This window comes from Eubalaena glacialis, chromosome 10, assembly GCF_028564815.1.
Source record: "Eubalaena glacialis isolate mEubGla1 chromosome 10, mEubGla1.1.hap2.+ XY, whole genome shotgun sequence".
NCBI classification, from domain to species: Eukaryota; Metazoa; Chordata; class Mammalia; order Artiodactyla; family Balaenidae; genus Eubalaena; species Eubalaena glacialis.
Genome location: NC_083725.1, coordinates 24,017,687 through 24,031,290, shown reverse-complemented (window position 1 = coordinate 24,031,290; position 13,604 = coordinate 24,017,687). Strand labels below are relative to the sequence as shown.

Below are 13,604 nucleotides of genomic sequence, written 5' to 3'. Positions count from 1 at the left end.
GATATATTGCAAATCGGGATATTTCTTACCATTTTGGGAATGTGTAGTATGTATTTGGGGGGGGGCGGTGAAAGTCTCACTTCAGAATCTTTAAATTCTTTCATTATTGTCTTAAAAAGATTGTTGTAAAATATTAGTTGCTTTAATTTCACCTTAATGCAGAAATATAGTGAAGTTACCTACTTTCAAGTTGCCCAGGGAATTTGACTAACCTCCCCCTCTTCTTCAGCTTTAAATATCTTTTCCTTCAACTCTCACATTGTTCGTATTTCTCTCTTAGGTTCAACCTAATTTTGCCCTGTACAGTAACCTGTAAACTCCTAGTGAGCAGAGGCTATATTTACTTATCTTTGTCAGCCCTAGAGTATCTAGCAGAGTACTTTGAATATAAAAGGTACTTAATAAATGCCAATTGAATTGATGTTTTATAATGTGGAAAAAACCCAGATTTTACTGATCCTCTAAAATTTTCCATGCTTACCTTTTCCAAGTTTTGTTTGTCTCTTCATTCTCTATTAGGATTGGCACCAGTTTCCTAAATTACTCTTTAACCCCTAGAAGACTTCTAGAAACCTGATAAACTTCATCATAAAGTTGACTCTTCATCATAAAGATTACTCTTCTACTGATAGTCTATACACTAACATAGAGAGCACATAATACAGATAGACTTAGCATTCTGTTCACCTCAGTCAGCTGTGCCTTAGGGCTGCTCTGTGATGTAAGAGGGTAAGCAGCATTTTGTTATCCATGATCCTCTTGTTTTTTTTTACACCAGTCTTTACCAGTTGTTAGCACGTGTGACCATCGGAAGGTTATTTCTCTGACCTTTGTCTCCTTTTCTCTGAAATCAGATGTAATAATTCCTTCCTTATAAACCTGAAATAAATATAGTATTATATAACACAGTAAATATATATTTCATATATGTAATCCTTTGTTTTATTAGTGATAGTCTTTTATTCTATGACCCTTACAGCTACTGTCATTCATTCAATTTAACTATCATTTATTGTTTCCTAGGCAAGACATCACTAATAGGTAGAGAATGCAAACATAAATAAGACATGTTCATCACCTTCCAGGAATTTATAGTCCCCTGAGGGTGATAGACACGTAAGTAACATTAACATAAGGAAGATTGGTGATAAATGCTGTAATAGAGGTGAATATGTAAAAGCGGGAGGATGGCTTAGACAGAGCTATGCAATAAAAAAATAATACAAGACTCATATAATTTTATGTTTTCTGGTAGCCACATTAAAAAAAGCAAAAAGAGGGACCTCCCTGGTGGCTCAGTGGTTAAGAATCCGCCTGCCAATGCAGGAGACACAGGTTCGACCCCTGGTCCGGGAAGATCCCACATGCCGCGGAGCATCGAAGCCCATGTGCCACAACAACTGAGCCTGTGCTCTAGAGCCCGCGAGTCACAACTACTGAGCCGATGCACCACAACTGCTGAAGCCCGCGTGCCTAGAGCCCGTGCTCTGCAACAAGAGAAGCCACCACAATGAGAAGCCCGCGCACAGCAACGAAGAGTAGCCCCTGCTCACCGCAAGTAGAGAAATCCCGCGCACAGCGATGAAGACCCAACGCAGCCATAATAAATAAATAAATTTATTTTAATAAAAAGCAAAAAGAAATAGGAATTAATTTAAAGAATATTTTATTTAACCTAATATAGCCATAATATTGTTTAAACATGTAATCAAAACTAAAAAGTTACTAAGGTAGTTTTCATTTTTATTTCATACTAAAAGTCTTCAAAATTCAGTGTGTATGTTACACTTACAGGTTAGAGTGGTCAGATCATCCTGGTTTTCCCAGGACTTTCCTGACTCTAGCACCAAAAGTCTCTCATCCCAGTAATCCCTTCCATCCTGGGCAAATCCAGATGGTTTGCCACCCTATTTAAAATATATCTCAACTTGGACTTCATTGGAAATACTTGTTTTGCATTTAGATTTGATTAAATGTATGGCTAAAAAGTAGATTTCATTACTCAATTTGCTCCAGACATACAGGAAAGGTTTCCAATAACCAAATCGAGTATCACATTTTAAATTTAAATTAATTAAAAGTAAATAAAATTTAAAATTTAGTTCCTCAGTCACACTAGCCATATTTCAAGTACTAATAGCCACATGTAGCTAGTAGTTACCTTTTTTGTATAGCACTAGCTTAGAGTACTAAAAGCATGAGGATTTAATTCACTAAATAAGTATTTAAACTATGATAGAGTGTGACCACTGGTTAAATCTATTATTGGTCGCTATCACTGGCATAAGTCAGAAGTAAACTGTATATAAACAGTGTCATGTCTCAATTATAATTGTGTTTGTCTTTCAAAATACATTGTATATTATATTTTTTTGTTCCTTTAAATTTTTAGGGACTTTGTTCCTCGAATGCAGTTAAGTTACTTGGAAATAATTTTTTCATTTCAACACTTGTTTTTCAGCTTTGTTAGATGGGTCCAGAGTAGCTAATTTGGCCTAATGGCTGAGGATTTTTCTTGCTATTCTGTGTGTTTTGAGGGTCTTTCTGCTCTGGCTGTGGGAACCAAAGTATTCCCAGTTCTGTGTAAGCTCTAGGTGTTGTTCAGTCCCTTCTGGTAGTCTTTCCCTGGCCTCCAGTAATTTTTCTTATGCACGTGTGTTGATCAGAACTCAGCTGAAGACTCAAGGGGAGCCCTCTGCAGATCTCTGGAGTACTCCCTGTATGTAGTGCCTTCCTCTCCAGTAGTCTACCCCATGAATTCTAGCCACCTTCACTTCTCCAAACTCTCTTTTCAACTCAGAGAATGCCAGGCTCTGTTTGGGTACCCTCTTCCTGCACTTTAGCCTGGAAACTCTCCAGGCAATACAATAAGTTAATCATTTCTGTCCTCAGTGATCACTGTCATGTGTTGCCTGTCTAACTAACATCATTTTAAATAGTTTGTCTTTTTTTGTCATTTGGGATAGGAAGATAAATCTTGTCTATGCTACTCCATTTATGGGTAGAAGGGAAAGTGAGTCCACAGTAGTATTTCTTAAAGCATGTAGTTGAAAATAGCATATGTTGAAAATCATACTTTTTTTTCTTCTTGCTTGCTTTAAGAATTGCCCGTAAAGTTCAAATATTATTTGTAGTCTTTAAAAAAATCACAAGTTGACCATTAGTGGAAAAAAAAAAAGAAACTTACTATCCAAATGTTTGATATAGTAGAATGGTATATATGTGTGTGTGTGTGTATTTGGTATATGTACATATTATGTAATTGATGTTAACATTTTTAATTGTCTAATGAGCTAATCAACAGTTTTTTACAGACTGAGAGTAATCATGACACGGCGCTAACGCTTGCCTGTGCTGGTGGTCATGAGGAACTTGTACAGACATTGCTAGAGAGAGGAGCTAGTATTGAGCACAGAGACAAGAAAGGTAAGGCCTACTTTTGTTAACTTTTCTTCTGAATTATTTGTGTTCTGTGACAAAATACTACTTGTAGCCCTATTTTGATGGAAAACAGCACTGTTTCTTTGCTTAGCTAAGAAGATCTTTATTTTACTCCAGGTTTTACTCTGCTCATCTTGGCTGCTACAGCTGGTCATGTTGGTGTTGTGGAAATATTGCTGGACAATGGTGCAGACATTGAAGCCCAGTCAGAAAGAACCAAGGACACACCACTATCTTTGGCTTGTTCTGAGGGAAGACAGGAGGTATTATTGTCCCCAAGTGTAATTTTTTTTCTCTCTCTGTTTAACAGATGTGCACTTCAATTTATATGATTTTGTGGTAACAGTGGACAGACATTAAGATTTATCACAGTAACTGAAACTATAATCTTTTAGCAAAAGGATAAGAATTAGTGTTAGCATAAGCTGTCTTGCCAGAAAAATCATACATTGTTTATTATCCTACTCATCTAAAAGTACGAACTGCCATAGGAATCCCTCTATATTGCATTCAGGCTAAGAGAATGATTAAGACATCCCAGATCAAATCAGCAAGCTCCTGATAAGTGGGGCCTATATTCACTCATCTTTTCCTGTCCCAGAGTACTTAGTGTGAAAGGTACTTAAGCTCAGCCTCTGTTGCTCTCTATGTATAAGATTAGTAGGGAATTAAGAGTGTTCAATTTTTAGTTGTCCTGAGTACTTTTGTCTTTTAATTGTTCCCCATCCCTTCTCAACTCTGGAGGAAAGGTTCTTGGTTATATTATATGACCTTTTAGTTTCTTTAGGTAGAACAGCTGGTGTGCTTAGGTGTAGGCCCAAGAGGTCATAGCTTTGCTCCATTGTGTGTCTTCTTCGGACATTTAATAATCAGTTGGATAACCTCATTCTTCTGGCATTTAATAATTGTTGGATAGCCTCATTTTAAATCAGTTTTTTAAATCCAGTTCTATTCACCAGTTGTGCTGTCTCTATGGATTGGTAACTTCTCAATTAGGGAGTTGTTGAATCTTATATTTAGGAAGTACTCTAGGTCATTCCAGGTGAGTTTCCTACTCTCAGCTTAAAAATCTTTTTCTTTTTTATTTCACCATTCTAATTATTCTCTGTATTCCACAGTGGAGGTGATTCTATCAGTCAGAAATGTAAATGTTCTGTTTTTGGTATATAATGAAAGTAAAATTTTGACTTAACTGAAATTTTCAATCACTGTGTGGTTTGAAATAATACTTGTCTCATAGCATTTTTCAATATTGAATCAAAAAGAAATCAGTTGATTTTCTTCCTTTCAAAGCAATGTTAAAGCCTACTGTAATCTTTATGTATTCTTACTAAAATGTAACAGATGAGGTTATAATAATTATAGAAGTCTTTTAGGGTAATAATTTTGCCTATAACACTCTTGCTTTTATTTGGTGTCATTAGAACAGTAAAGTATTTTGAAGTAATTAATAAAATATTAGAAAGTCATTTTACTATAAAATCACAAAATAATTCTTTTATATTGAATGTTTATTACTTTTGGGGAATAGACCATTCCCTCTGAGAGATAACTAGGGTCAGTTATCTTTGCATAAAGGAATTAAGAAAACTTTAGAAATGTGATTAGGGTTTTCTACTTTATTGCTTAAGGGACTGTTTGTAAAATAAAATAGCCTAATGCCAATTTGGGGGCTTGTTTTTATGATCTTGTTACATAAGCCAGTTAGTCTTACTTGCTCTAAAAGCAAAAATGTGCTAGAAAGTCATCTAAGATTAGTCATAGCTTCAGAGAAAGATAAGAATCATATCGCTTATACATGGAATCTTAAAAAAAAAAAATACAAATGAACTTATATACAAAACAGAAATAGACCCACAGACACAGAAAACAAACTTATGGTTACCAAAGGGGAAAGGAGTGGGGGAGGGATAAATTAGGAGGTTGGGATTAACATATACACACTGCTGTGTGTGGAACAGCACAGGGAACTAGACTCAATATTTTATAGTAACCTCTAAGGAAAAAGAATCTGAAAAAAAAAAAGTATGTATATGTATGTATAATTGAATCACTTTGCTGTACACCTGAAACTAACACAACTTTGTAAATCAACTATACTTCAAAAAAATTTGTTTTAATGAAATTTAAAAAAGAAAATGCGTATGAATGTGAACTTAAAAAAACCCAAAAAACAACAAAAAAATAAAATTGGTCATAGCTTTATTCAAACGAGTAAAGTTTTAGCTGGTAGTAAGGCAAAGCACTGTTCATTAACATTTATTTATTTCCCAGTTAGATATATTTTTTTAAAATTAATTAATTAATTTATTTATGGCTGTGTTGGGTCTTCGTTTCTGTGCGAGGGCTTTCTCTAGTTGTGGCAAGCGGGGGCCACTCTTCATCGTGGTGCGCGGGCCTCTCTCTATCGCGGCTCTCTTGTTGCGGAGCACAGGCTCCAAACGCGCAGGCTCAGTAATTGTGGCTCACGGGCCCAGCCGCTCCGCGGCATGTGGGATCCTCCCAGACCAGGGCTCGAACCCGTGTTCCCTGCATTGGCAGGCAGACCCTCAACCACTGCACCACCAGGGAAGCCCTAGATATATTTTTAACAGTAAGAGCAAGGATAAGTGCTATGATCTTGAGCAATCCTTAACTTCCTTATGCCTCATTTGTAAAATGAAGATGAAGATGCTAGTACCTGTGTCAAAGAGTTGTTTTGTGCATTAAATGGCATAATGGACAAAAGATCTATGAATGGCACTTAAATAAATGCTAAATATTCTCAGCTATCAGGGAATGCAAATTAAGACCCCAGTGAGATACCACCAACCACATCCACTAGAATGGCTAAAATTATAAAGATTGACAATACCAAGTTTTGCTGAGGATGTGGAGCAACCAGAACTCCTTGTTGATGAGAGTGTAAATAGCACAACCACTTTAGGAACAGGTTTGGCAATTTCTTAACTAAACATGCACCCAGGAATTCTGCTGCTAGGTGGAGCCCATGAGCAATGAAAATACATTTCCACAAGAAATGTTCATAGCAACTTTATTCAGAATTGCCCAAAACTAGAAACAGTAGAGATGTTTATCAATAGAATAGATAAAGCAGCATATTCACGTAATGGAATGCTACGCAATACACACAGATGACTCTCAAACACTGTGTGAGTGACCTACATGAAGATCTATGGTAAATGAAACTAATCTTTGGGTAGGATTGACTGAGAAAGAACATGAGTAAATAACAGATTTAAATTAGGTTTATGCGTTTGTCAATACTCAGTGAATATACACTTAAGTTTTGTGCATTTATTGAAAGTTACAAATTTCACCTAAAAAAAACCTAAAAAGCCTAAAAACAAATAAGAGTTTAGTTCATGGTACACATGCTGATGTGTTTAAGGGAAATTGCAGGTGTCTACAATTTACTTAGAAATGAAATGCATCAAAAAATGATGGACAGACGAATAAATGTGATAAAGTAAGTAGAGGAGAATGTTAATGGTAGAATCTAGGTGATGATTGTATGTAAATTTTTTTCAAGTTTTCTGTGCGCTTAAAAGTTTTTATGGTAAAATGTTGGGGGAAGATAAGTGTTAGCTTTATTCCAAAAATGTTTTTAACATTTAGTTTTTGATTTTAAGTTTAAAAAATATTTTAAGGACATTTACATGTATAAATGAAAAAATCTTATTCTATTTTACCACTGTGTGGTAGAATAATACAGAAATACTAATTTCCAAAACAGCATTGCACAAGAACACATGAGGTCAAGACCTTTCAATGAAAACACTGTGCCATTTCAGCAGATTCCAAAATGGATTTTACTTGAGAAACTATCCCTTTATTAGCCTCTAAGACCTTTTGCTTTCATTTGAGACTGATTTTGTGCAAAGGATGAATGACTTTGCCCTTCTTTTGTTATACAATAAAGCAGAAAAAAAGAGAAATCAGAAATATACACCTTGCAAGTTGTCTCACCATAAGAAGAAAACACATTTTTTCCTTTTCTTTTTCCAGGTGGTGGAGCTATTGTTAGCTCGAGGGGCAAATAAAGAGCACAGGAATGTTTCTGATTACACACCTCTAAGCCTGGCTGCTTCTGGTGGCTATGTGAACATTATCAAAATATTACTAAATGCAGGAGCTGAGATTAATTCTAGGCAAGTTTTATTCTCTCTCTCCAAGTCCCTTAACAGTGTTATGTTAAAGATATTTGTAGAACACTTTTTTTAATGCCATATTTAGGAAATGCCTTCATTACAAATTTAGAATTCAAATTTAAGTGTTTAAAACTGTTGACATAGAACTTGAAAAAATTATCAATTACTTTATTTCTTATGATAAACGTAAACACATCTGTCTTATGTTTTTATTAAGCAAGCAAGTGTATACTTTAGAATGGAAAGTTCATTTTTAATAATGACTTAATAATTTATCACTTTTCAGCCCAAGTCATTATGTTGAATGAGATACAGAAAGTATTCTAGTTCTGGGTAGTAAAAGATTTGTAGTGTAGTCTTGGTAATATCTCAAAGATTTAGTAGGGCTGAGAAGAATGATTCTTTGAAATAATTCTGCAGAATAAAGAATCTTAAATCCTAAGATAGAATTCTGTATTATCATCTAGTTTTTCTGGGACATTTAAAAAATATATTTTTCCCTTTGTTCTCCCCATACTTCCACCCCCAGAACTGGTAGCAAATTGGGGATTTCTCCTCTGATGTTAGCAGCTATGAATGGGCACACAGCTGCCGTTAAGCTCCTGTTAGACATGGGCTCTGACGTAAATGCTCAAAGAGAAACCAATCGGAACACTGCCCTTACCTTAGCCTGCTTCCAAGGAAGAACTGAAGTGGTTAGTCTTCTGCTTGATAGAAAAGCAAATGTGGAACACAGAGCTAAGGTAAGAAAAAGTCTGAGATTTACCCATGGATTTATTGCTTTGACATTTAAGGTGTACATTAGCAATATGCTAATTATACTTCTAGTACTTTGTAGTAACATTTATCTCTTACATATATATTTAAACAGAAATCATTCTGTATGACTCAGTTAAGCATTAACTCTTGAAAATACCTCAGCAATAGATTTTTATAGGTAATAATGACATGGGGGTTATCAGCTGAAAACTATGTAGTATTATGAAAGAGAAGAGAGGGAGCATTTATTAAGTGCCAGTTATATGCCAAGTACATGCGTCTTAAAAGTTTTACCAACAGATGGACATTAGGTAGAATCATCTGCTTTCAGTAGACCTCACTGTAACTGAGAGAGGTTAGCAGTGTCAGTGCTGAAATTTAGTCGTGAATTTTGTAATAGCTATACCGTATTGCTCCTCCAGATCGTTGTTCCTTAACATTTTAGTACTTTCTGGTCTCTTACATGTTGTTTTTTGTTTTTCACTAAACCTAGACTGGCCTCACACCGCTAATGGAAGCTGCCTCTGGTGGATATGCAGAGGTGGGGGGAGTTCTTTTGGATAAAGGTGCTGATGTTAATGCCCCTCCAGTGCCCTCCTCGAGAGATACAGCTTTAACCATAGCAGCAGATAAAGGGCATTATAAATTCTGTGAGCTTCTCATTGGCAGGTATGATGCTACCGTACCCTTCATATATGAACATGGTGTTACTAGTGATTACTATTCTCTGTGCAAATTGAACTATTAAAAAATCAAATGTGATTACTTCTATAAACTGCAGTGTATTTTTTTTATGTTTTAAACCTACCTCTATTATTTTCCACCCATCCAGAGCTATGCTGCATTGTTTAATATATTTCAGTGCAATCTTGAAATACTTCTTTTCTTCCTTTTTTGTCTGTGTATATACTTTTAAAGTACTATAATAAGCTATTTGAACATCCAGCTATTGTCATCCATATTCACATCTCCCACACAGTTTTGCAAAGATATCACCTTAAGTCTTGTTAAGTCTGGCAATAATCTAAGGCTTCATTGTTGATTTTCTTGTTCTTTATGGTAATTAGGGCTTTTAAGAGACAGTTATGGAACTGTTCAAGATATAAGATAGAGTCCAGGATATTTTTTGTTTTCAGTCACTTAGGAGTTACTTGCCAGTCTTTCAAAGTTGCTTGTATGCTAAATTGGATTTCCTACTTTAACAGTCTGAAAGACTTTTGCATGGTGTCCTAACAGTAGTAATTAGTAGTAGCTACTATCAACTAGTTATTTACCATGAGTCTTATCTACCATGATGCCCACTGAGTGCTAAACCTTCATGTTATTTTAAGATTCATTCTTTTATGAAGCCACATAATATAAATACATGAATACAAATAATCTGAAAGATATAATCGCCTCATAGGATACTGTTTATGCTCTGGGATACTGTTTAATATATTATGATATTAACAGGATGTACCATTATTTTTCACTAAAGAAAATTTTACATTTTCTCAGGATTTGAAGCTCAGAATTATGCACAAAGAGTCATTATTTTTAAAATAAGAAAAGCAATTATTGATGTATCGTTAATTTTGATTCAGTGGCTTTTAATTTGATGACTGGAAATTCTTTGTAATGTAATTCTGAGAGAGAAATATATTTTAGTCCTATATATTTTAAACCATTTTTTCCTTTACAAAATATTTTCACAAAATTCATAGTTGATTTTTATTATTATCTGTGTCATTTCATTTAAAAGTGGTATTTGTGTCATTCATTTAGGGGTGCTCACATTGATGCACGTAACAAGAAGGGGAACACTCCATTGTGGCTGGCAGCAAATGGTGGACACCTTGACGTGGTTCAGTTACTGGTGCAAGCAGGTGCAGATGTGGATGCAGCTGATAACCGCAAGATAACTCCTCTTATGGCAGCATTTAGAGAGGTAGAAGTCTTTCATCCTCAGTCACTTGGATATTTTTCACTTAGGCTAGGAAGTGCATAATTTAATTATCACTAAAGACTCTCATTTTAGGATCTAACAGTAGTGATGAAAGCAGTAAAATAATAAGCAAATAATCACTCTGATGGCAACATTGAAAGGTAGATACAGGCATGCCAGAAAAGCCATTAATAGTATCCATATTGGATGTCAAAGCTAAGTAAACTTTTAAAAAGTTGTTCTAAGTAGTATTTGCAAAATCTAGTTGCAATCTTAATCTTTCCCAAAATATAAATCCAACTAAGAGTAATTAATTACTTGTTTATGAATGAGTGTTTTCTTGTATTAGCACAGCAGAGAAAAATTTAACTTAAATTGATTTCATTTTTAATTATTCACTTTAATTTCTAGGAAAAAAGGAAAAATGAAAATTCAGCTGCCAGTATTTGAAACCTTCAGAAGTAGAAATAAATCTTGTGAAATTGAAACTTTCTGTAATGCATAGCACAGAACTGTGTATAAGTAATTTGATTTAATGTTTTGGTTGATCTCTTAAATGCAGGTCTGATTTGTTACTGGGGAAGCCAGACTACTATTTCAGGGATTATAATTTTGAGTTTTGTCATTCTGTAGGTATAATTTTGAGTTTTGTCATTCACGTAGGTAAAATCTCCTATAGATTCCAAATTACTTTGTTGTATTGAAAATTTTTAATATATAAATTGTAAAAAATCATCTTTTCCTTTTTCTCTTATTATTCTCTCTGACTCTTGTTCTTTATACCACCTCCTCCCTGGGTGTTCTAGACTACCTTCCCACTGACTCTCTGAATTCTTTTTTCCTCGCTAATCAAACTTATTCTCAGTGGCTACCTACCTCTTCTCCAAGCAAGCTAGCATATCAAGTTTATCATCCAAACCATTTCACTACATTAGTATCCTCTTCAAGTACCTTTTCATGTCTCCCCAGTCTCTGTAATCCTTTGAAATCCAATCTTAGTTTGTTATTCAAAGCCCAATCTAGTGCTTTTAGAACTCATCTCCCATTGAGTCCCTAATGTGGAGTCTTCTCCTTGCTTGGTCTTTTGTCACTGTCTCTCATAGCACCTTTGTTCTCATCTTGGGAATGCCCATGTCCTTCCTCATTCTTCCAAAATTACTCATTCTTTGGGTACAGTGTAAATCTCCCCTTCTACAGAAACTCTTCCCATTCCATTTGAGCTCACATTGAGATACCTAATCTCTTAAAGGTTGTAGAAATTCTACAATTCATTATTATCTTTATCATTTATTTTGACAAATCTATATTGTTATTACCTTAACATCTAACATGCATATATCGCATCTTTCCAAATAGACTTAGCTCCTTAAGAAAGGCACTTATCTTTTATACTCTTTGTATTCGTTCCATTATTTATTTTCTTAGTACCTACCATGTACAACTGTAATTGTTGGCATATTACATTGTACAGATTCCAACTGTTGCATTTTGTACAAAATGTAATAATCAGGGATCCACACACAAAGTCAGGTAGCTGTATGAGTTGTCCCATATAAACAGTTTAAATACTGTAGAAGTGTTGGTGAGATATCAAGGAAAGGTGCAAATGGCATTTAAGCTATTCATTAAAAGATAGGGATAGTTCAAAAGGATGCAGATGAGAAGGAAGAAATAAATGCAATAGAGGAAATGTACTAAATATAAACAGATGTTTATTCATCTGTTTATATGTGTTGTGTCAGTAATAGTGTGGATTAGAGAAAGTAGAGAGCCTCTTGAAGGCTGGTCTAAAGATTTTGAACTTAGTGAACTGTGTTACAGTGAATAATATAATCATCGCTCAAGCTTTAAGAAAGTGTATGTTATTTCTTTTGCACTACCTAGTATAGTGCTATGCATTCAGTTTTTATCTCAAAGAAAGAGCAAAATTGTTATTTCTACTCTTTTAATGCTTAAAATTGAAACAGGATGCTCAGTTCTAACGAATTAGCTAGAAAAAAAAATGAGGTTTTTCTTTTCTTTCACACATATCCTGCATTTCTTCACACTGACTTTATTGTTTTTTTAAATTCAGAATGGTTTAGAATTTTAGGTCACGTTATTCTGTATTTTTTTTTTTTGGAGGGTAGGATGAAAATGAACAATGTAGATTTATCTAACTTATTAGAACCAAAGCCTGTCTCTTTTTCATTTAAAGTGCGAATAATACCCAATTTAAGTCTTTATTTTGTGGCACTAATGTTAATGGAATCTTAGTTAAGACAGACTAGATTCACTGAATCCTGATAGAGTCTGTTTTCAGTCTGACGTTAATATCTATTTTTTAGGGTCATGTGAAGGTGGTGCACTACTTAGTCAAAGAAGTCAATCAGTTTCCATCAGATTCTGAATGTATGAGATACATAGCAACGATCACTGATAAGGTAATATACTGATTAAATTCATCCCCATTATATGAGCTTGGGATCCCATTTGGCTTTTTATATATATGTATATTCCACACTAAGATAAAAAAATCTTAGTTTGAGCAATAATGTGTGGTACATAGCAATTTTCATTTATCTAGTATTTGGGAATGAAGTATAATATTTAAGAAACTCTTCAGATGATTTACTTACCTCATGAAGTAATAAAACTTTTTCTGTTTTGGAATTTATCTTTTTAAATAGTACTTAAGCTAATTTAATTTTAACGTAAATACTAAACAATCTAAAGCAAATTATTGTTACTATTCATTAGTGCTATAATCTATCCAGACAGATATCTCTTCTGAGAGGAACAAGTCAGTGGATTTTTTTAGACCTAAACAAAAATTAACACAGTACTTTTAATTATGGTCGAGAAAACTCTTAAGATGTTCAACAGAATATAAAAGTTGGAGTAACTGTCAGTTTAAGAATGAATTTGCTAGGATTTTTGTAGGGAAAGTACGGAAAATAAAATAAATCCCTTTAGAATTCTAATTGAGATCAAAATATTTGAATAAAATCCTAAGACATGCCTCTGAAAATCTAAAAATGTCTTTCATTTTCTCAGCAGTTATCACATGATAGTGAACAGCTTTTTCCCATAAGTTTTATTTAACATAGCTAATCCACTGTCTTGCCTGCCTCTAGATTCATTTATGACAATTAGTATTCCTGGATACCCCTTATGGAAGGGGGGCAGAGATTAAAAATAAAGCTTTTGTCTTAATAGGGAAATAGCCCTTTCCTGTCAAAAAGTGTATGTTCTAAGAATGAAATCACTGAGATAAGTCTATAAATACATGCTTTTTTTGAATGATTCTAGCACAAGAAGTTATAGCAACAAAGCTTAAATATTTG

The 13,604-nt window shown here is 34.3% G+C and overlaps 1 protein-coding gene across 1 annotated transcript in view; it reads left to right on the top strand.

The window, feature by feature from the left end:
• The window catches only part of LOC133099108 (ankyrin repeat domain-containing protein 17-like), a 75,303-nt gene that overhangs the window by 37,379 nt on the left and 24,320 nt on the right, over window positions 1–13,604 (top strand). The window contains 7 exon segments of the mRNA XM_061202572.1: window positions 3,315–3,426; window positions 3,559–3,704; window positions 7,450–7,592; window positions 8,122–8,335; window positions 8,845–9,020; window positions 10,119–10,281; window positions 12,606–12,701. Coding sequence (XP_061058555.1) covers window positions 3,315–3,426; window positions 3,559–3,704; window positions 7,450–7,592; window positions 8,122–8,335; window positions 8,845–9,020; window positions 10,119–10,281; window positions 12,606–12,701 — 1,050 coding nt within the window.